Raw genomic sequence first — 22756 nt, 5'->3', positions numbered from 1 at the left:
AAGAGTAGTCACGTGCAGTCTGAAAAAGAAAAGTACAGATCTTATGAAAATAAAATAAGCATGTGACTTTTTTAAAGAGATTTTTTTTTTGCTTTGTTTTGTTTTTTTCTTAACAAGGTAGTTAATCTGATCAAGGCAGATACAACAGACGTGGTTATTTTAGTTGGCAAGATCAACATTTCCCAGATGACTCATTCAGTCTAATTGTACACATCGCAGCCGTATACTGCTGTCTCCTGATAAATTTACAGAGATGGATAACTTTGCTATGGATGCCAGTTAATTCTGCCAAAGAAGGATATTTATGACAACTCCTCTTTGGGCAAACAGACACGGCTGATTACGTCCTGAATGGATGTTCTACTCAAGCGTCGATTTACTGTACAGCATGCATTTTTAATATGATTCGCACTCGGATGCATTATTTAGCATGTGAATAGGCTGCCGTGCTCCATTCGGTTTCATACATCCTCTCGCTTTGTATGCATACACACTAAATCTTGCACTTTTCAATTTGCACATGGCAGTTGTCTTTGCAACCCCATGCCACATAAATATTAAGTCAATAAGGGACTTTTAAATGTTGCCAGACCTTCCTCTCCTCCCTCTTCCTTATTTGCCCTTTGCATCATCAATCATGTTGTGTCGCCGCCGATAAATTTCTTGCGTTTATTTTTTTTGTTTTTTTTCTATTCAATCATATTTCATTGGAAACATTTTTTGGTTACATGTGGGCAATATAGCAATATATTATATTGTAGGTAGGAAATTCATGATTAGGAGATTTTTTAAGAAGCATCCCACACTATCACAGGGAGTCTAATGTTGAAATCATCTCATCCTGTCATCGCCTGGATGATGATCTGCTGTCTTCTAATTTTCAAATTTAATTTGAAAAGCACCAAATCCCAAAAAGACCTGCTAAAAAATTTATAATTTGTGGTGTTTTTCCAGTATAATAATTATTATTCTGTTAATAAATAAGTAAATAAATTCTTTATTGACTGTCATGTATTGAAAAAAAAAACTGCTCATCATAAGTGAATGAGATGCCATTTTTTTATTCTCATGAACTGTTGGACTGAGTTTGCTGTTACGGTTATATTTAAAGTCCATTACAAACATCGAATCAGATGTCTCCTTATATGTCTGCACAGCGAAGACCTCATATATGTGTTCTATATTAAACCATTACTTAATTATCTGCAATCATGTGTATTTATTCAGATATTTCACTTGTGCCCTGAAGCACAAATGATACACTACCTTCCTCTCTCCTTTCCCCCCGCAGACGCTTCATAACTTCATAAATCTGTACCAAGCCATGCTTCGTGCCCTCAAGGCATCAATTATGTACATATCCTCACAGATTCAAACTTTTAACCTTCGCTGCTTCCACATACTTTTGAATCGTGTTGAACTTATAAGCGTCTTGAAACCTGAGTTTCAAAGTCTTGCGTTTCATACATTATGTGATTTCTCTATTTATTTTTTCTCTTGCTGCCTTTGTTAAAGACACTTTGTGTTTTCCAGGTATTACAGGTTGGGGAACAGGTCAGAAAAGCCCTATTGGATGGTTTGCCATTCCTGCCAAAACGCACCACGCAACACCAAAGAATGTAAGTTTAGCTATTCTTTTCTTAATTTTTGCTCCATTTCTTTTCTCGCAATTTTTTAAAATGTTATCTCCCAACTTTAAATTTGGAATTTTAGACTTTTACGTTACAGCTTTTTCTATCCATGCATACAACAACTACAAAAGCTACCAAACATTAAAGTTTTTTTTCCTAAATGAAAGGAAGTACAATATGACAGTGGAAAAGCAGATGTCTGCCGTAAGCCTGTGCTCCATTTAAGGAAACAATTAAAGGTCAGAGGTTGTGTTGAGTTCTGCCAGACTCTCTGATGGATACAAGGAAGTCGTACGCCCACTCCCCCACTGGCTCCACAGGGCTGTTTGGCTGCTTATCAATAACATCGTTGCCTCACTGGTTATTCTGCTTACCTGACACTATATGCTATATATGTTTGTGTGTGTGTGTGTGTGTGTGTGTGTGTGTGTGTGTGTGTGTGCAAACTGTTGCTGCAATCACAGACATTTCTTGAGACTTGCAACACGGCGCATAAATCTTGAGCAGCCATATCTTCTTGTTTGTTTGACCGTCCTGAATTAGAGGCTTAGTTGCTGTGTAGTGGATGTGTGATGTGTTGTGATATGCAAGCAGATTAATTGCTTTTTCATTGTACAATTGTCACAGAGTCTCTTGCGGGTTGTTTTCCTTTTTGCAAACTTTCAACAGTGCTAGTGTGTTTCTAATGATGAGCAGTGCTGAAGACGTTTGCTGTTCTGCTTTGCCCCCCGCGTGTTCATCCAGATGTGACAGATCAGAACATCAGCAGGATCTGAACTGCGTTTGTGACCCTGGCTGGTACATCCTGCTAAGCAAACGATATTCATTGTCCCATCATTGCTCAAAATCCCCTTTGAGCCGGAAACTATTTTTATTGTGTCATATTTAATGAGCGTGTTTTGAAAGATTGAAACCCCAAAAAGCAGCCTGGGCCTGCAGAGAAGAGGGTGTGAAGTGTGTGTGTGTGTATGTTGTGCTTGTTTCTGTGTGTAAGAATAAGCACTTGATTTTCAACAGCAACCTAATTGTCTCTCCCAGGCATGGAAATGAGTGATTGAGTGATGTTGTAAAGCAATGCAAATAAGATAAGATAAAGTGATGTGAATACTACAAAGAAATGGCAAATATAGCAAGTATTTTATCTCATTTAAAACCCTTTTCATTTAAACATTTTGCATTTCTCCTCATTTTGAAAACTGGAAAATACCTTTTGTTAGATAGGAGGATTGATAAACTCCTGTAGCTCAGCTTTTAAATAGTATGGATGACTGTAAAAGGGTTACCAACTGCGTATTTCCTAAACCTTCCTACTTGTTATGCTTCAGCCAAGGTGGATCTAAGAATCCAGTCAGAATTGTTGTCTGAAGACCAACAAGGATACCCAATGGATTTATTTTGCCAAATGGATCATCATGGCATTGCCGTATTGGTCCATTTGATCGACCTTTGTTTTTATTATTTATTTTATTTTATTTTCAATTGTTACAGACGGGACAGACATGAGTGAGGGATAGGAAAGGGAGAAGGTGGATCTAAGTTTTGATGTTTTGGCTTCTCTTTCAGCAATATTATGCAAAAAAATACCGGCTTGGTTTTATTAAACTCAGAGAAGCTGAAGCATGGCCAAAGGAAGAACCCATTAAATGTTGGTGCCAATCCAGATCATTCTTTTATATTTCAAGACAAGGCACTGGCCTCCAAATGCCCTTCTACTTTAAAGATTTTAACCATAACGCTAAGATATGTTTGGGATACCAAATCAGTTTAAAAAGCAAATAAATCAAGTCTTTAACAAACCTGACATGGATGTAAATCATGCAGTGTGGCTTCCTAGAGTTAGGTTGGTTAGACTGGATGAATTTTTTCTTTTAAATCATGCACAATTTAATTACATCCCTTTGAATGAGGTCTTCAAAAATAATGTGCCCCCAACAGTAAATACGAAAGCTGGGAGTTCTCTTTGCTTAAGGTGAAGGCAGGCTGACACTTGCCATGTAATCTGTAAATTACCTTGGCTCCTGCCTCGCTCTGTGTGTGCGATAATTAAAACTTTGGCGGGTATGAGAAAAAAAAAAAAGAAAAAAAAAGATGATTAGCATGTTTGTGCTTGCGCTGATGCTACCCTTTGGCAGGCTGCTGATGAGTCTGTAGACGTTGCTCAATTTCTTCGGTCACCTTTTGATTTCTGTGTGCCGTTTCTCAAGTGAGCATAAATGCACTAAAAATAAAAAGATGGCATTTCCAGTATCAACAGAGATCATAATGTTCATCTTTTTTGCCAACTCTGCTGTAAGAGGTGTCACCTCACACACTGCTGGGTAATTCTGCTCTTCTTAGTTTGTTGGGACCTAAGCAGTCAGATCGCCCAGCGAAATTATCAGTTTTTCAGCCTGGGTTCAGACTCCGAGACATGATAAAGAGATTAAACCACAAGACGCTAAAGAGAATTCCAGATCAGGCTCATATCCTTATCCAGAGAGTCTAAACAGATACCTCACGTTAATAACTTCAACCACAGGACACTGCAATCTGCGTGTGTGCATGTGTCTGTGTTTGTGTATGTGTGTGTTGATATGAGGCTCTGAGACCATGGGAAGTGGCAAGCCAAATGCCAACAAGGTCTATAGTATATCAGCTCGGTGAAAGGAAAGACTGATTAAAAGAGTTGATTTATGAGCTGCCAGGAGTTTACGGCTCCATTAGGAAAGAGGAAAAGCAGCTGATGAATAATCCAGAAAGAGTCACAGTGAGAGGAGGCGAAAAGAGCAGGACAGATAGGAAACAGAGGGAAATCTGGACAGAGAGTTACTGCTTTGTGTCCACCCTGCCCAATGTAACAGTTTGTTTACTGCATTGGGAGAAGGTCTGAAAGAAATAAAGTTTTACTGCTCCTAGCGCAGATGATTTTCTTTTGTGAAATGTTAGCATTTGCAGAATGATCCAGTGCATTGCTTTTGAGGTCAATAAAATGCAAGGCCAAAGCTAACACGCTGCCAGTAGTGAATGATGGGATGCAAACTTTGCCAATAACCAATGTCCATACCATGAAGCATCTGGGGTACCTCCCTTTTTGGAGAAATCTGGAACATTTACTCATTTATAGAGGAATATGGGGATGCAGGCCTCACCAGTCACCATTTCTTTGCTTGATCCTCAATATTTAAATAGGAAGTTTAAATATTAAATTATTAATTAAGTTATTTAAACTTAGCATAAAGCCTGAAGACAGACACTAGGTAACAAAAACCACACACAAATGGTGAAAGGATTCTAATATACCTAAAGTCTAAAGTGCCTTTAGGCGACTAATGTGATTTGTTGTTTTTATCTAAATAAAAATGAATTGAATTTGTTTAGTTTTCACTGAATACTTGAAGTAATGTGATTTCCGGGTCACGTGTGTTGAAATGTGTGGCGATGGACGTGAACTCCAAATTATCCATAAACGAGAATGTGTGTGTTATAGCCGCAGTTAACGAAGTAGACTGAATTACGATACTTAGCCTGTCTCTGTGTGTGTTTGTGTTTGTTTCCCAGGCATGCAAACCAACAAACCGAAAGAAAAAACAATATTTCACAGTGGTAGCACAACTGTGTTCCCTTCTGTAATTAAAGGTATACACACAAACGCAAATATCATCCTCTGTCTCCATCAATCATCCATTCTTTCTCTTTCTCTCTCTCGTTTCTCACAACACATAACTTTACATCATTGCCTCCATCTTTCAGATTCCCACGGACAGGGTCACCTGGCAACAGCTCTCATTATCGCCATGTCGACCATTTTCATCATGGCCATCGCCATTGTTCTCATCATCATGTTTTACATCCTGAAGGCCAAACCGAATGGCCAGGGTGAGACGAATAAACAAACACGCGCGCAAAATCTCATCTGAAAAGTAGATGTTTGCGTTTTGTGATATTCATAATGAGCGCGTGTTTTTTGGCAGCGTGCTGCTCCGGACAGGTTGTGAAAGCAGTGGAGGCTCAGACCAACAAACAGGAAGACAAGAAAGACGTCCCTGGTGAGACAGGCTGCGCACACTCTACAATTAATGACACAAACACTGTTATTATTGTTTGAGATGTTTTTTCCACTCTCACAATTGGTAGTAAAAAACAATTAATTTGTTTACATGTGTGCTAGTATCCCGCTTATGACCCTTATGGTTTTGATCATACATTGCGATGTTTATGGGAAATATGAGTAATATACTTGCATAAACATGTCTGTGAAGGTTCTCAGTCATCCAGGTCATCGTAGTCAAAGGAGCTTGCAAAGAAAAGCGTCTGGACTTCTTTAAGTTTACTTGAAGACGTTTCACCTCTCATCCGAGAAGCTTCTTCAGTTCTAAGGTCAAATGGTGGTAAAGTAAGTAAACTTAAAGAAGTCCAGACGCTTTTCTTTGCAAGCTCCTTTGACTTGCATAAACAATTGTAACATTTTCCACATTTTTGGCCATGTGTATAGATGCAGACACACTTTTGACCCCATCTTGCGTATCCTCTCTCGCTCTCTCTTTCTTTCTTTTTTTTTTAATTGGATAATGGCTTGGATTGAAAACAAGTCAAACAAGTTGACATTTTAAGGCAGAAAAACACAAATACAATACATGTGTTCAATACATGTTTTTAATAACTAGGATACTAGGAAGCCAGTGAGGAACTCTCCACTTCAAGCATATGTGCCACAAATTTGGCTTACAACTCTAAGGCCACAATAAAGTTGGTGCTTTTTTCCCCCCCTTTTCTTTTTGTTCTTAAAACCAACGTCAGCTGTGCTTAAGAAGAAAAGTAACTGCAGAGTACCTAGTTAATATAGACGCAATTATAAGCTAATATACCACAAGATATTTCTTCCACAATCTATTACAAGAGGATAGTTCCCTGTCCTGAAGGGTAGAAACAAAATAACTACGAGCATACATTTACTTTGGGACATTAAGGGTTGTTTATGCGCCGACCATCTGTTTTTCTTCTCTAACTTTCTCATTGTTTTCATATCTGTAAAAGTAAACAGGCCGACAGTCACTAACTGATCATTACCATGTTTCCATAAACTCCCCTCACATGTTGCACATTTCCAAAAGCTTAGCCCACAAAATATATACTCGATAAAGTTAAATCAAACTTAAAAAGCGCACTTCAAATAGCACAAAGACACACAAATGTACATGATTAGAGAAACAAGAGCAACTCTAATTAGCATTTTTCCACTCTTAGCTTTAAAGACTGTAAGATGACTCAAAAAATAGTTGCGATGACACGAATCCGCTCAGCAGTCAGCGGAAGTATGAATAGAAATCATGCGGCAGCACTAAATCCTGCAGAAAAAAACCCTTACAAACCTTAATTCAGGTAAATGAGTGACTGGCTTTGTCAAACCAAACACCGAATGTTATCTTTGGACTAGGTGTCCACACATGTATTACCCAAAGCTTTATTGAAGCGCTCTGGGCTCAGCTGATAATGATTTTTCTTTTTGATTGAAGTTAGACATTGCAGTCTGTTCTGCAACCATTACATACTGAAGAAGAAAAAAAGTGTTTCCTTGTATTTGAAGAGCGCTTGGAGCAGCTTCCACATGTGAATTATAGGACACATGTTAAAATCTGTCCTGCAACCAGTGCAGTGCTGACCATGTGTCATCAAACAAACTGTATCATCTCATCAGATCTAATAGAATCCTGTATAAATGTTAATACTGTGCTGCATTTATGTGCACACATGCAATTTGGAGCGTTATGTATTCAAATGCAGCTGTGTGCTTTTACACTTTATGTGTGTGTGTGTTTGTAGGCTGATAGACGTGCAGCGTGATGAATACATCATGGTGGAATGCAAAAGCTTCTAGAGACGAAGCCATACGTTGCTTTAGGCGCCGTTTTTCATGACAATGATGCTCTGTTCGATTTCAATCCCAGACTGGCTGACTAACCACTTACATGTGGTGTGAATGAGAACACACACACACTCACACAGTTACTGTATCACTGGCCACAGACACATTAAAACTTAAGACGCGATAGGTTAAAAAAGAAAAAAAAAGTGGTTAGAGAGTCATTAAAGCTAAATGTCTGCATTGTTAGTTAATTTTGGGTTATCGTAATTGGCTGGGTCAGTGCGAGTCTGTGAATGCACTCTGGATGACTGGTGTGTGTATTTGGGAGACAAGCCCATTGCTTGGAGCTCTACCGGTGCTATCTGCCACTCATGTAGACACTGACTTAATAAGGCTCCAAGATGAAAGACACAGGCGCTTTATTTCACACACACCCTTACACACAAACACACACACACACACAGGGCTTGTTCCACTTTGGTATTCACTCATTATGCTGTCTATCCCTATCAGTGTCCATGATGTAAGTGTAATTTAATATAATATCCACTGTAATCATTTTTATGTATTACTCCAAGTGCAGTTCCGTTTTAAGGAAAAAAAGCTTTTAGCCTCAGGAACCCACGTTCATATTTATATTCTAATTGATGCCAACGTGGATTAAAAATTGCTCATTTGATGCAGTCAAAAAATGGCGGAGCTGACAAAACTGGATTTGTGCGCTTTTCTTTTTAGTTTGGGGCTTGTGGATCACTTGTGTGTTCGTAACGAATTTTTGTCGATGATATTTTTGGGTTTGTTTGGTGAATAATGTGTCTCGACACCATGTACTGTAGCACCTTGATGTCTTATGGTCACTGAAGTTTTCTGTGTGTCTCTTGTGGTTTAAATTATTCTGAAAACACCAGTAATCCTGTGTGCTCTCTCTTTTGTTGTCGCAGACAATGTGGTGATATTCTCAGAGAAAGACGAGTTCGACAAACTGAAAGCTCCTCCTCAGAAGGCTGTGAAAAGGTGAGAGAAGAGTCTGACTCACTGGCCTACTTCAACCTGAGTGCACAAATAGGTTCAGACAAAATGAAAAGCTTATCTGTGATTGCTGGTAAAAAAAATCCAGGCAGCTTAAAGTTTTGGCAGCAAAAAACTGAAAGCGTGATCCGGTAAGAGCTGACATGCAGCTTGTTATGAGCTCAGCTACACTGGGTCTGCAAAAGATGAAGGGTTCCACACACACGTGCATGATTTTAGGGATTTAGAACAAGGCGATAAACAAAAGACTTTATTTTATCCAGTGAGATCTTTATAACTAAGGCTATAATAGAAAATCTGCTACAGTACAATCAATCAATCACATGGCAGCAACTAAATGGATTTAGGGATTTAGACATGGTCAAGACAACATGTTGATGTTCAAACTGAGCATCAGAACGGGGAAGAAAGGTCATTTAAGCGACTTTGAAGGTGGCGTGGCTGTTAATGCTAGATGGATTAGTGTGAGTAGTTCAGAAATTGCTCATCTACTTGGATTTTCCTACACAAGCATCTCTAGAATGGTCTGAAAAAGAAAAATATTCAGTGAGTGGCATCTCTCTGGCTGAAAATGAGTTTTTGATGCCAGAGAGGAAAATCGCCTGACTGCTTCGAGCTGATAGGAAGGCAACGGTAACTCAAATAACCACTTGTTAAAACCAAAGTATGCAGAAGAGCATCTGTGAATCCACATGTCAAGTCTTGAAGCAGAGGAATTACAGCAGCAGGAGTACCATGGTGTACCTATATCCTGATGGCCGCTAGAAGCGCGGTAACATATCACAAATAGTCTCAAACTTGTGTTGAACATGACAATGAGTTCACTGTACTCAGATCATCTCTAAAATCACCAGATCTCAATCCAATAGAGCATCCTTGGGATGTGGTCGAACACGAGATTCATATCACGGACTGAAAAAAGCTGAAAATTTGCAGCAACTGCATGCTGACCTGTCAAGATGGGCCGAAGTCTCTGAATGTTTCAAACAGCTTGTTGAATCTATGCAAAGTATTAAAGCGGTTCTGAAGGCAGAAGAGGGTCCAATCCAGTACTAGCAACATGAAACTAAGAAAGTTGGCAGTGATAGTATTTTAAATACATTATTAATTACAATAATGATTAGACAAATGAGTTTAAATGGATCTGCTGATTGTTTATTGACTTTTTTTACTGTATGAAATTCTATAAAACAGCAAAAAGGGTCTTGTAATTTTATTATACAGAGGTTATAGAAGCCAAACATATCCAGTGGAAATAAGCAGAAAAATTATCACATTTAGGAAAATAAGTTCAAAAAAGGAATAATAAGGTACGAAAGAATAACTGCCAACCCATTTACTCCTAAATTGTAAATGAACAAACTTGTGTATGGTCTTCAAACCAAAATACTTTTATCTTCCAAGCGTAACACTATCCATAGATGAAATGTGCAAATGTTGGTGACTTCAGGATAACTGTGCTAAATGTATCGGTAATAATGTATATGTCCACTCACTGTTAGGCACACCCACTGTGACTTTCTTAACCACACGAAGTAGAATTACTTTTTTACTTTCATAAATTTTTACCTTATGGCAAATGCAGATTCATTAGATTTCACATGTGTACCCAATGAAGAGGCGACACTCTGAATGTGCGTTATATGTTTGTGTATACTAATGTGTGCGTTTGCATTTGTATTTGGTGCCGTAGACTCAACAAAGAGAATCTTTAATCAGTATTCCAGAATGTGCCCATAATTAAGCGACCACAAAACAAGTCACTGCAGTTTTGTCCTATATATACATACACATATGTGTAGTGTTCAAAACACATTCATTTTGGGTTTTTCTTTGTCTTTTTTTTTTAATTTAGTAGAAAGCCATTATGTGGCTTTGGAGAAGGCAAAAGGAGGTGGGTTTGGAGGGGGATGTGAGGGCTACAGATGAGCCCTGAAGTCTGGCAAATACTGAGAGACAAACAGAGAGGGTAGTTGTCAAGCGGGATAGGGGTATTTATTCCAGGCCTCATCTTAAACCACCACCAGGTAAAAGCATGTCCTGGCAGACAACAAAAAAACGACAGTTTTCTTACCTTCCTCTTTCACCTACATCTTGTTCCGCATGTGAGGACAGTGCTGCTGGTGGCTAATGTGCATAAAGCATACAGTACTGCACACAAAGTTACAATGAAGCACTGTGTTCAGATGTTACAGTGCTCGTAGTCAGCATGCTTAGATTGATAATACTGAGATGGGTGTAAATTAGAGAATAAAAGAGCCACACATATGCACACACACACTCCACAGCATAAATAGTGTGGTACAGCAGCATGCCAGAGGATGTGCTAACTCACTGCATTAGCTGCCAGAGTGGGTGTAAGATGTCTGGGAAACAATGCCATGTTGTGCGTGTGTGTGTTTAGAAGATGAGTCCAGGACATCGAAACAATGGCATTCTGTAAGCATCTCTGTCAAAAAAATGCGCTTTTGCGAGAAAATCCAGAGCAGAGAGAGAAAGAGGGAGAGGAGCGGTATTAAAATGATATTACATAGTATCATATTTTAAAATGCCCTGCTTATTTCAGTCAATCACAGGAACTGCTTAGAAACATCAGCAACAAAACAGCATTCTTCTCTGATTCCTGCTACGTTTGCAAAGACAAAAGTCATTCTTTGGGTGTTAGCTGTCACCATTTGCATGTTAATGTAATAGTGTTACAGCAGGCAGGGCAGAATTGCTCTGACTGCAACAAAAGAGTGGCTTTTTATGCGTGAAAAGCAGCGTTCAAGTGTAAACGTGCAGTCGCCAGTTTATTTGGCATATCTAGCTACAGCTAGGGCAGTTCAGTACATTTACCATATCTTATTTATTATGTCATTAAATAAAAAGAACAGCAGCTTGCTATAGAGCAATTCGGCGGGATGAGGCAGAGTAGGTGAAATTAAGTTGAATAAATGTGATTTTTTTTTTTTTTTGGGAAAATTAAAAACAAATAGCTGATTTTCCATTTATTAAATAAAAATGTTTTATGATTACTGATTGCTAAAAACGCTGCATGGTGGTGAGGCAGTGAACTTTCCTTCACCTCTGAAGTAAGGCATGCCAGAAAAAGTCATAGAGACTAGAAATTGAGAAATAGAACTGCCCGCAGGTAAATAAATCCACCAATCACTGTCTCTGAAGTTCACAGAAATAACTAATCCTCACCAGGAACTCGTGAGGTGGGTTAACCCTTTAAACTTTGTACACCTTAAGCAAACTGCATTTGTGTTTATTATTAAGGCATTGAGGTGTTGGTGGACACCTCTGTAGCTTAGAGGTGCCTGCTTCTAATCCACTGAGGACTGCTGACTGTGGTCTTGTGACTGCATACTCACATTTTAAATACCTGCAAATATGAGTATCATCGACCTATGTATGCATACTTACGTATGTGTTTATATTTGCAGTGAAAATGATGCATCTTCAGAAAATGAGCAGCTGTTGAGCCGCAGCATCGACAGCGACGAGGAGGCGGGAACAGAAAAGCAGGGCTCGGCAGAGACCACTAACCTCGACCCTAACCTGTGCCTGGTCAACCTAGGCAACAAACCCGACCTCTGCCTGCTCTCCCTGGGGCTCTTGGACCGTGGCCGCGTATGCAATGGCACCCCAGGCATTGCAGCCAGTCAGACTAACATCCCGAGTCCCAACCACATGAACAATGTCAACCGCATCGCAAGCAGCAACCACATCAGCAGTGTGAATGGGATCAACAACAACAATAAAACCCCAGGGGTAGGAAGACGAGGCCTTTATTGGTTATAGTGGAGAAAAAAAATCTGATTATGAACAGATTCTCAGTTAAGTATCATCTTGGGATAACATTTTTTTTTTTTTTCTAATTCACAGATGCTACAGAGTCGGAGGAAAAAGATTCTAGATCTGTATGCCAGAGCCTGCAATGCAACTGAGGGTAAATCTGTCACTTAGAGGAAAATATCCTCTGTAACAAGTTTTATCATCAACAACATGTGGGATGGTTTCACAGTTTTCTGGTGGCAACCTGTGACCCTCAAACTCTACTCCATAAAATAAAGCTAAATAACAAAAAATAATTCAATATTAATTTATATATATGAGTTTTTTGTGCCATACTTTCTGTATTTTTTTTTGCAATTTATTGCTTAAAAATTAATTGTGCAATTTATCAGGTATTTGAGAGGAAATGAATATCACACTGATTATTTAAAAGTCTCAAAAACTCATAAAAACCGATATGATAAAATAGGTTTTAAGGGGTTAATGGCATCTACAGCTCCACTGAACCTTTGAATGAAAGTTTTGAAACAAGCTTATTTGTCTCTACACAGGCCTCAGCCCCACAGAGCTTCCCTTCGACTGCCTGGAGAAGGCCAGCCGCATGCTGAGCTCCTCCTACAGCAGCGACGCCGCCGTGGTGAAGACGTGGAGGCACCTGGCTGAGAGTTTTGGACTGAAGCGCGACGAGATCGGCGGCATGAGCGACGGCCTGCAGCTCTTCGAGAGAGTTAGCACGGCGGGCTACAGCATCCCCGACCTCCTGACTCGCCTGGTGCAGATCGAAAGGCTGGATGCCGTGGAGTCGCTCTGTGCAGATGTGCTGGGCAGTAGTGAGGGGGCAGCAGTGGCTGGACGGCAGGGAATTGGCAGTTTTCACAGCCAGTTAGTGTGTCCTTCTCCCTGCCCATCTCCATCCCATCGCTGCGCCAGTGTTTAAATAAGAAGTGAAGCAGAAACTTAGAGACTTGATTGCCTTACAGTACACATGTATGTACGGACATTTACTGCTCTGACAAGGAGGAAAGCACATTTAAATACACACGTTACCCCATTAGATGAAGAATGTCGATGGACTTTAGTGTCCACAATCCTTTTTTTCTTTTATGTATAAAAGCTAATAGTTTGAAAAACACTTTCTCTCTTTCAAAGTGTTTGAAAGAGAGAGCAAAATCAAAGGCCTCAGATTCACATTAACCTCAAGTTTGCCATTTCAAATAATTTCTCTTTTGCAAGAATGTAAGTATCAGAATTAGCTCCCATTTTGATAGATTCTTGACTTTCATAAATGCAACACTTTAGTAAAAAATCATGTGGAAAGCCTGTGCGCTGGATGCACAGTTCTTTTTTTTCCTAAACATTTTTTTTAAGAAATCACCAGGAAAAGATGAACTGGCATGCTAATGGAAAGTCACTGGAAAGTGGCAGACTGAGGATGCCTTCCTACTGGCTCACTCACTTAAGTTTCTCACCAAAGCCTTGCCGCAGTGACATAACCAGACGTTTGTATCCATATACAGAAAGCGATCTGGTGTGACCGCAGCATGAGTGAACATTCATAACTCAGTCATGTCTTAAAACAGGAAAAATGGCTGATTAGAGCAGTCATTGTGTCTGAGTGGAAAACATCCTTCAGCTCAGCTCGGCTTACATTTGGTAAACCTGCTTGCGAACTCTGGCCGTTTGTGGACGCCCCGGCGTCTCTCCCTAAACCGTGGAGTCACCAGCAAACACACAACAGTGTGCTAGAGTGGATTGTGATATTTTTATTCTCGAGGATCAGTTTTGGGTTGACTCTGCACTCTTGTTTACTTTAAAACACCGACCGGATTTATTCATTGATTAACATATGTGTGGTAAATGTGGAAACACTGATCACAAGCAGATGTTGTGTATGGAAAAGTTCAACCAAGCACCTCACAAAAAAAAAAAAGAAAACCCCAAAAACACATGGACTCGTTTTAGGTGGTGTGTTCAGTGTTTCAGCTTTAATCCCATACACTGAATGAACACTACTCCGCTGCCTGTACTCCATCTAAGCACGTGCGTCCGCAGTCCACCGCCTACAAGTTTAACACACAACTCTCACATACTCTCTTACTTCACGTACTTCCTTAGCAATGACCCATTCTCTGACCCCCCTCCACCTCAATAATTCGCCCTCTTCCATCTTATACCCCAATACTGTGGTCTAGTGCTGCCGCCAGCCCTAATTATTTGGCGTGTGGCTCCTCATGCCCCTAATAGGCTGAAGTGTTGTGGTTTACAGAGCGGGTGTAAAGTGCCTGTGATTTCCAGCACCTAATTAAGCATTTAGGGCCACTTAACCACTGAAAGCCCAGTGGAAAAGCTATAAAATCACTGCATTAAAAAGAGCAGTGCCAGGCCAGAGGAATGACTAAATGCCTCCGGGGTTGCTGCGCTGTCAACGGTGAGACGGTGCAGTCGGTTGCGGTGGAGGTAGCACTACAGTTGTGTCCTATAACGTCTGGTCTTATTCAGCTTTTGTGGTTAGCTCAGTCATGCTCACACACAGGATTATAGCTCGCCTCTCCCCGATGGGACCAATATAGCAAACAAGATCAGCATGCAGTTGTGTGAGTTCTGGAAAGCAGCTGAAGCCACTTAGGTGCTGTACGTACAGTAAATAAACTGTGGGTCTGTTAAGCATCTGATTGAACCTTTTTAAAGACCTGCATTTTAATGATCCCCTGAAGTCCATTATAAGTGATGTTAACAGTTAACATGCTGTAGGTTGACTCTGCTGCTTCCTGCAGAATTTAAGCTTCAAAACTTAACCAAGCAGTGCCGAAACCGGCTTTGATCTCATTTCTCGGGAATGGAGCTGATCTTTATCTGATACCTGATGTTGTCTGCGTAATCTGCCATGACTGATAAGCGCAGACTTTTTTCTTTCCTAAAGCTCGTCGTTCCCATTTTACATGCCAACCTGGAGCTGGACTCCATTATTCTAAATTTATTTACATTTATGCTTATCAAGTATGACTCCAGAATCTGTTTGTTCTTGATTTAAAGCTTACAATTCAATGTCCTGCTTTATTAGAGCTTGACTGTCATCATCAAATCCACTTCAGTTCACAAATATTCTTTTTGAATTGTAATATGCTGTTGATAGATTTTTAAAAAGAAAAAAAAAATAGCGAATCAGTGGACTGAAGTGCAGCCTGTTTTAAGACAAATTTTGTATGACATGTAATATGCTGACATAATAACAAGCAGAAGCCAAACATGAATTACTTACCTCAGTAGCACATGCAGTATAGTAGAGCATGTAAAAACACACAAACTCTTTTACAGAACCAAAGTGTCGCTGTATATATAACTTATTATTGTACATAAACTATATCTTAATAAAGATGTATGGCTGAAATGGCATGGTATATTAATCTGTTTGTGTATCTATTGGTTTGTCCTTATGCAGTGTTCAGAAATCAGGAGAATGAAACCAGATTTGAAGGTAGATGGTTATTTATAACCGAGCTATAGGGCGCAGTATACTTGTGATTACAGTATATGTTGGATGAATGTGTATGCCTGGTATGTTGGACCCTTCATAGACTAGCAGCCTGTCCAGGGGTGTAAAACCACATCTTGTCCTGTGGCAGCTTAGAGACTCTCTTCAGTATAAAAGGAGAGAAATCATCACAGAGATCGTCTTTACCCATTTTTTTTTCCTTAAGATGACATTACCTCAATCTGCAGGGCACAAGGTGGCACTGAGCAGCTGGATGGGAGCTGAAAATTATCCATTCATCCGTTCTCCTTCGCTTATCCTTAAATTATATGATACACATATCCCATGTATTAATTTTAGTCACCAGAGCTTAGCTCACATGAACCCTTTTTTGACCAGCCTGTCAGGGAGCTCTCACTAGAACCATCTTCAAAACACCAACTGAGAGAATATATTTTAGGGGAATGGCTTTTGTGAGCATGAAGTTCCAATGAACTTCTAAAATCTATACAAAGGTGCATTGAAGATGATCTGCTCTGTGAGAGAACACTTTACTAAGGGACTTTACATTGATATTTCTTTTAATATATCACCTATGCAGATGTGGCACAGGAGTAAGAGAATACAAATAAAGTATTCAGTTTGGATTATAACTTATCATTATTACTTTATAATCTACAACAGTCAATACACAGACTGAGTATACATAAAAAGAGTACCATATGTGTCATGAATCATGTCAGAAATGAATGACATAGAGGGTGGTAAATAACCCATAAAGTTCTTCATCACAGATGGATGTTAGTCAGCCGTTACTGCTGACACTGACAGGGTTGGTTAATGGCTTGAAAACACCAAATGGAAAATCACTAATCGCAGCATTTTCCACTTCATTCAACATTAAATTAAAGGTCATTAAATGTGACATATTAACTAGACGGTTAGACAAATGAAAGATGATTTTATTGGGAAAAGACCTTAGGACAAGACAACACAATGAGTTCGACTCATTATATCTCTCCCTCAAATGTTTGATCTTTCCCACTTGCTTTCTACTGCTAACCAAAGTACTGTTTTCTTTATCGGGATAATTACTTCTTATTATCATGCCGCACTACAAGGTATTTCTTTTAATCACTAGTTCTTACCAAAGTATGAAGAATACAAACTCTTGTGATCTTTGCGTTTGCGTCATCCTTCCAGTTTGAGAACATTTAGATAATGTAACCTGACCTGCAAAAACACAGATCTAAGTATAGATGATACCTGCAAGAACGTTTCTCTATCCACGTGGCATTATCCTCTGCAGTGGCAGTCATCACCTCTGCACACATTTCTGTTATCAGGCTTTTGCTTAGTGTGGGTGTGTGCCAGAATTTGAATAGACCTCAGTCTAACAATAAAGTGTGTGTGTGTGTGTGTGTGTGTGTGTGTGTGTGTGTGTGTGTGTGTGCTGGAATGGGATCTTAAGGCTGGTTGAAAGACAAAAAAAAAAAAAACTCTGGCTGGCAGTGGAAACAAGCCGATGCTGCTTTGGGGCATCGGGGATGCATTGAGGTCTCTCTCATCTAGTCTCAAATACTCAAAATTGACCACAAATAGTCCTTCCCACTAAATATGCCTTCCAGTCCTCACACATACACAGAGTAGGTACACATGGGTAGTAGCGAGGAGGGGTGTGTTTGTCTTCAGGGGCTGTTACTGCATCTAAAGCACTTGGCATGGCTTACTTTCATATGACAAGGGATGAAGCCATAAAAAGCTTCTTCAGGGCAAGGAGTGCCAACCATGAGGTTAATTAAACCTTTGCCAGACAGCAACACCAACATGCACACACCAAGCCCTGTCACTCACCTGCAGACACATCAAAGAGCATGTAGTGTCCAGACCCCAGCCAGGTGTATTTTCTATAACTGGATCTAAACTAAATCTGTCTGGAGTTCCAGATAAATGTGTTCACATCAATTAAAAGTTCTTCAACTGAAGACTGGTGCACTCACATGCCTGGAATATGGAGGGGATCGTCTTAGCACTAAGAGTAAAAGCAGAGGGACACCGAAGGCCTGTATGCGCAGAGCCTAAAATCTTCAAGACAGCCCTAAAGCTCACTACCACATAACCAACTTTGACTCTTTTTTATAAAATCCTGCTAGTTGCTGTAACTATTTCCATCTCACAAACAGAAGGATGAAGCAAAACAGTTACATAAAATATATAAATCTGGGACTCCTGTTAAATTCGAAAATTATAGCGTTCATATTGTTCTTTCCCTTTGACCAACTCCGCAGTTATGTTGAGCAACAGAAAAAGTTTACGAGTCAGAGCCATCACATGCAGGCCTTCAGCACATCGTGAAAAGCAGAAAAACAAACAGAAATTTATAGGCACGGGGACACACACCAGGCAAAGCAATATGTACGAAAATCCCCTGGTTTAAATCAGGCTTGACATTTGACAGAAGCGAAAACAAACTCAAAGTTGGAAACTGATGTAACCCCAGCCTTTCCACCATATATGAAACCCCGACAGCTGGTTCCACTTTGCCTCATAACACAATTGCTCATTTACAGTCAGGTATATTACCAGAACCTCCATGGACCTTTTTTTTTTTTTGCATTACTTAAAACTTAAAGAGAGTATTTATACATATTGTGGCTGGTGGAAATAATAAACATTTGGTGGGCTGCCACATTAAATTGCTGATTGTCTCAGCTCTAAGGTTTAGCTGTATTGGAAGTGCTGATGCTTCCCCCTTACCAGAAAACATTTTAATAAGGTTTACCAGCCAAACCAGAGCAGGGCGACTTTTGGGGTAATTTTCTTAATTTTTTTGCCACTAAAAAACCCCCAAATATAAATCAAGTTCAGAGGATAAAGTCATGCAGATGATATTGTTCAGGGCAGACTCGAAGACGTGAGCCTGTTAGGAAACACAGGCCAGACACTGCAGTGTGAACCAGGCTCATAGCGTAAATAATTCATCTTGTTGACAGTTCCTGGAATAGACACATAGGCAGTCAAGGGCTCGTTAGAGTGATACTCTGTCCAAAATCCATTTTACTGTCAAACGCCCATCGCGTTTAGTGTAGAAAGACAGCTGTAAAATGTTTGAAGAGTCCTGCACCTTGAATTCATGTCAGCTACAATAAATTTCGCTGATGAAAAGTTAGCTGAAATAAATAGCAACAGTGAGTTCCATCAGTTCTGTCTATCCTTTGTTGGAGCGTTTCAGTCACGTTGCTACAGAAGTCTCTTAGAGAAAAGATCTGCGTTAGCTGTATATAACAGTTATTGGCCACTTAAATATCACACTATGTTGTGTAACATGCACCTATGAGAACACTTTTTAATCACAGAATATAATGCAGAAAAAGATGCTTGAGATAATTCAAAATTGTGTTTTTAAATAAATATGTATGTTGGAAATGTCTAAATGTTTTGGCATCTGACTGCATTTGATTTAGACAATCAAATGCAACACTTAGAATTGTAAAGCCTATAATGAGAGAGGCCACAAGATAGCGATAGCATATTTTATGATTCTGCATTCTTTTCAATTAGTGTTTTTTAACATTCATTAGTACTGCATGCTGACTACAGTACAGTCGAAGTAGAACAAAGGGAACGAGATTATATTAAGGCTAATGAACTACACTTAAGATATATTTGGTTAGTTCTAGAGAAACATCTTTGTGAGGCGTAATTAAAAGGTATTTAACGGCTTTTTCTCATCAGCAAATTACATTGCAGCAACTCACACATTTTGGCATGTAGAGGCGGTGAAGAGGACCTCCTGAAGTTCAAACTGAGCAACAGAAGGGGTTTAGGAAAGCGACTTTCAATGTGACGTGGCAGAGGTGAGAGGACAATAGCCAGACTGCTTCAGGCAACAGTAACTCAAACAACCACTAAGGTATGCAGAAGACCAAAATTTCATCCGGGCTAACCAAAACTGGGCAAGATTGGAAAAACATTGCTTGTTCTGTCTTTATTTCTGTTTTGACATTCAGATGTCACAATTTGGTGTAAACAACATGAAAACAAGGATCCATTCTGCCAGTATCAGTTGTTCAGTCTGTGGGGCATATTTCCTTGCCATGCATGTGGTCCCTTAGTACCAAGTAAGCATCATTTAAACACCTACCCAAGTATTGTTAGTGATCACGTCTATCTCTTTATGACCACAGTGTACCCATCTTCTGACAGCTGCTTCCAACAGGAAAATGTTGGTCTTTGTGTATCCACAACAGTGGTACCTATAGGATAACTTGACTGCTCATCGAGAAACATTGTTTTAATCTGACAACACTGTTTAAATGGCACAGACTGCACGTGTTACCATTCTGCACAAGATCTCCAGATTGCAGCTTTGCCAAAGCAACAGATGAGTTGACAAATTCTGAAAGTGACGAGTGAATGGATGCTGAACTCCAGCTCAATCTGTACTACATCCAAAGAGAGACAGATGAAACAGTGGATTTAACATGCTGATGTTGACAGAGATTTCATTAACCACACAGCACATGCCCTGAACCGAAAGATTAAATTATTCAGACTTCTCTAAGATAAATTCAGAACATATTGATGTGCTACCACAAACACTTTAAGTTTATTCTTTTGTGTACTGACCTTACAAAAATCAAGAAAATAAATAATTTTCATCCACATTTGGTCTTCTGATACTCCTAATTCTATTTTCATATCAAGGGACAAACATATTTACTTTCAACAAAGGAATACAGGAGTAACTGAAAAATCTCTCTCTCTCTCTGAGAGAGACAGATAATTTCGCTCTCTCTCGCTCACCATCTATAGAGAGATATGATAAAGATATCATATGATTTAAAGCCCCTATGTTTAAGAGTGATAATGACCTGTTCTATAGTTCTAACTATAAACACGTCACTCACACAACTGGTCAATAAAATTGTTGGTGCAACATCAAACATAGTAATAAAAGTTTCTTTATAATTCTTAAGCAAAATCCTGAAGCTTTGAATTTTAGGGCCTGTTACTTTAAATAAGTAGATGTAAGTGGATTTATTGGTTTGTCCTTCTGCAGCGTGCAGGAATCAGGAGAATGAGAGCAGATTTGAAGGTAGGTTATTTATAACCGAGCTACTGGCCAAAAGCTACGTTGTTATCCATTATCATCCCATGACATGAAAAACATCAAAGATGGATATAACACAGGTATTCCTTGTAACAAAGAAATATACAAATGACTTTATACACAGATTAAAGTGGTGCATATACACTGCGAGGTGCTTTCTGCAATTAGGCAGAATTGGATGGTAGTCTGTAACACTTCAAGAACAGGAAGTGAGTGAAGGCAGAGGCAAGGATTAAAGGGTGGAAGCTGAAAATGGAAGAATGTTGCACCAAATTCAGGAAGGAATTGAGAAAGGTTCTGGGTAGTAATGAAGAGTTACAAAATGACTGGGAAGGTACAGGCATAGTGCTGAGAGAAACTGCCAAGAATCTGTTTGATGTATCCTCTGGACAAAGGAAAGAGGACAAGGAGACTTAGTGGTGTAATGAGGAAGTACAGTAAAGTATTCAAAGGAAGGGGTTGGGAAAGAAAAAGTGGGAGATGAAGGAAGAAGACAGTAGTACAGGGAGGCTGGACATACGGCATAGAGAGGTGGCAAAGGAAAAGGCTTACAGTGAATTGTATGTGAAGCTGGACAGTAAGAGAAGAGAAATGCACTACAGATGGAATAAGTTGATGAGCCATGCCAAGATGCCATGGCAAAGAGTCGGGGTGAGGTGATGATCAATGCTGAGAAAGAGCTCTACAGATGTGATGTTTGCTTTGAGAGTGCTGATGGAGAACTACAGAGGTCAGAGGGAGTTATACGGGGTCTTTATGGATCTAGAGAAAGCATGATAGGGTTCCAAGAGAGGGACTGTGGTAACTATGAGGAAGTCAGCAGTGGCAGCAAAGTATGTGAGGCTGGTGCAGGACGTGTATGAGAATGTGATGAGGTGTGTGGTTGGACAGGTGGGATTTTATCAGGGATTGGCTCCGAGCACCTTTTTTGTTTTTTTAAATTCGCAGAGGCTGACAGATGAGGTCAGGTAGGAGGCTCTGGGAAGTCTCTCCTGGAAGACAGTCTGAAAAGGTGGAGGTCTGCACTGAAGAGAAGAGGAATGAAAGTCAGCAGAAGCAGGACAGAACACATTTGAAGGGGTAGTTGAACATGCGAGGAGTAGAAATAGTGAAGGTAGATGAGTTTCAACAATCAAACTAAAGCAATGCATAGGTGCACAAAGGAGGTGAAGAAGAGAGTGCAGCAGGGTAGAGTGGGTGGAGATGAGTGCCAGGGGTAATTTGTGACAGGATTGCAGCAACAGTGAAAAGGAAGATTTACAAGATGCCAGTGAGATCTGCTGTGATGTATGGTTTGGAGATGATGGCACCGACAAAAACATAGAAGGAGCAGAAGACGGTCAGATTTTTACTGGGAGAAACAAGAGGAAAATGTCAATATAAATCACTTGTCAGTTTTATCTGAAAATGACATGTTGCCTCCCAGGAAGTGTGTCATGTTTACCAGTGAATCAAATTATGTGCAAATTTAAATCAGTTTTTTGGGTTTTACAAAGAAACCCAATGACAGAGTACATGGTAGTCTATATCTTACAATAAACACATGATTTAAGAACACAAATCTTTCATCATGATGAAATCTTTCATTCCAAAAACCTAACCTGAGCAGAAGTCTGCACTTTAACAAACGTAATTAATTGGGGATTTGCTTTGCGGATATTAAAAAACCTGCATGTATAACCTTTAAATTCACCAAAGAATGACTCAATTATATTTGAAATATCAGCTGTAATTGCTCCAGTGCGTTCCATCAACCACCACTAGCGCATCTCATATTGAGACTATTACTCTCTGTCAACTCAGACTTGCTCTGGAACAAAGAAATGAGACAAGTTTATACAAAACACAGAGGGAGTGGGGGGGGGGGGGGGGGGGGGGTTCAGTAC

At 39.7% G+C, this 22756-nt stretch overlaps 1 protein-coding gene across 1 annotated transcript in view; it reads left to right on the top strand.

Annotated features, from left to right (window-relative positions):
* The window catches only part of edar (ectodysplasin A receptor), a 42996-nt gene extending 27313 nt beyond the window's left edge, over window positions 1-15683 (top strand). The window contains exons 6-12 of the mRNA XM_084908443.1: window positions 1534-1619; window positions 5169-5486; window positions 5582-5656; window positions 8415-8487; window positions 11934-12261; window positions 12376-12439; window positions 12837-15683. Of these exons, the coding sequence (XP_084764569.1) occupies window positions 1534-1619; window positions 5169-5486; window positions 5582-5656; window positions 8415-8487; window positions 11934-12261; window positions 12376-12439; window positions 12837-13222 (1330 nt within the window). The 3' untranslated portion in view covers window positions 13223-15683. The remainder of the gene's footprint in view (window positions 1-1533; window positions 1620-5168; window positions 5487-5581; window positions 5657-8414; window positions 8488-11933; window positions 12262-12375; window positions 12440-12836) is intronic.
* Window positions 15684-22756: the final 7073 nt, after the last annotated feature.

The sequence above is a fragment of the Perissodus microlepis genome, chromosome 16, assembly GCF_051167445.1.
Source record: "Perissodus microlepis isolate ML-2025 ecotype Zambia chromosome 16, ASM5116744v1, whole genome shotgun sequence".
NCBI lineage: Eukaryota > Metazoa > Chordata > Actinopteri > Cichliformes > Cichlidae > Perissodus > Perissodus microlepis.
The sequence above is the reverse complement of the archived record's forward strand: the minus strand, read 5'-3'. Positions and strand labels throughout refer to the sequence as shown.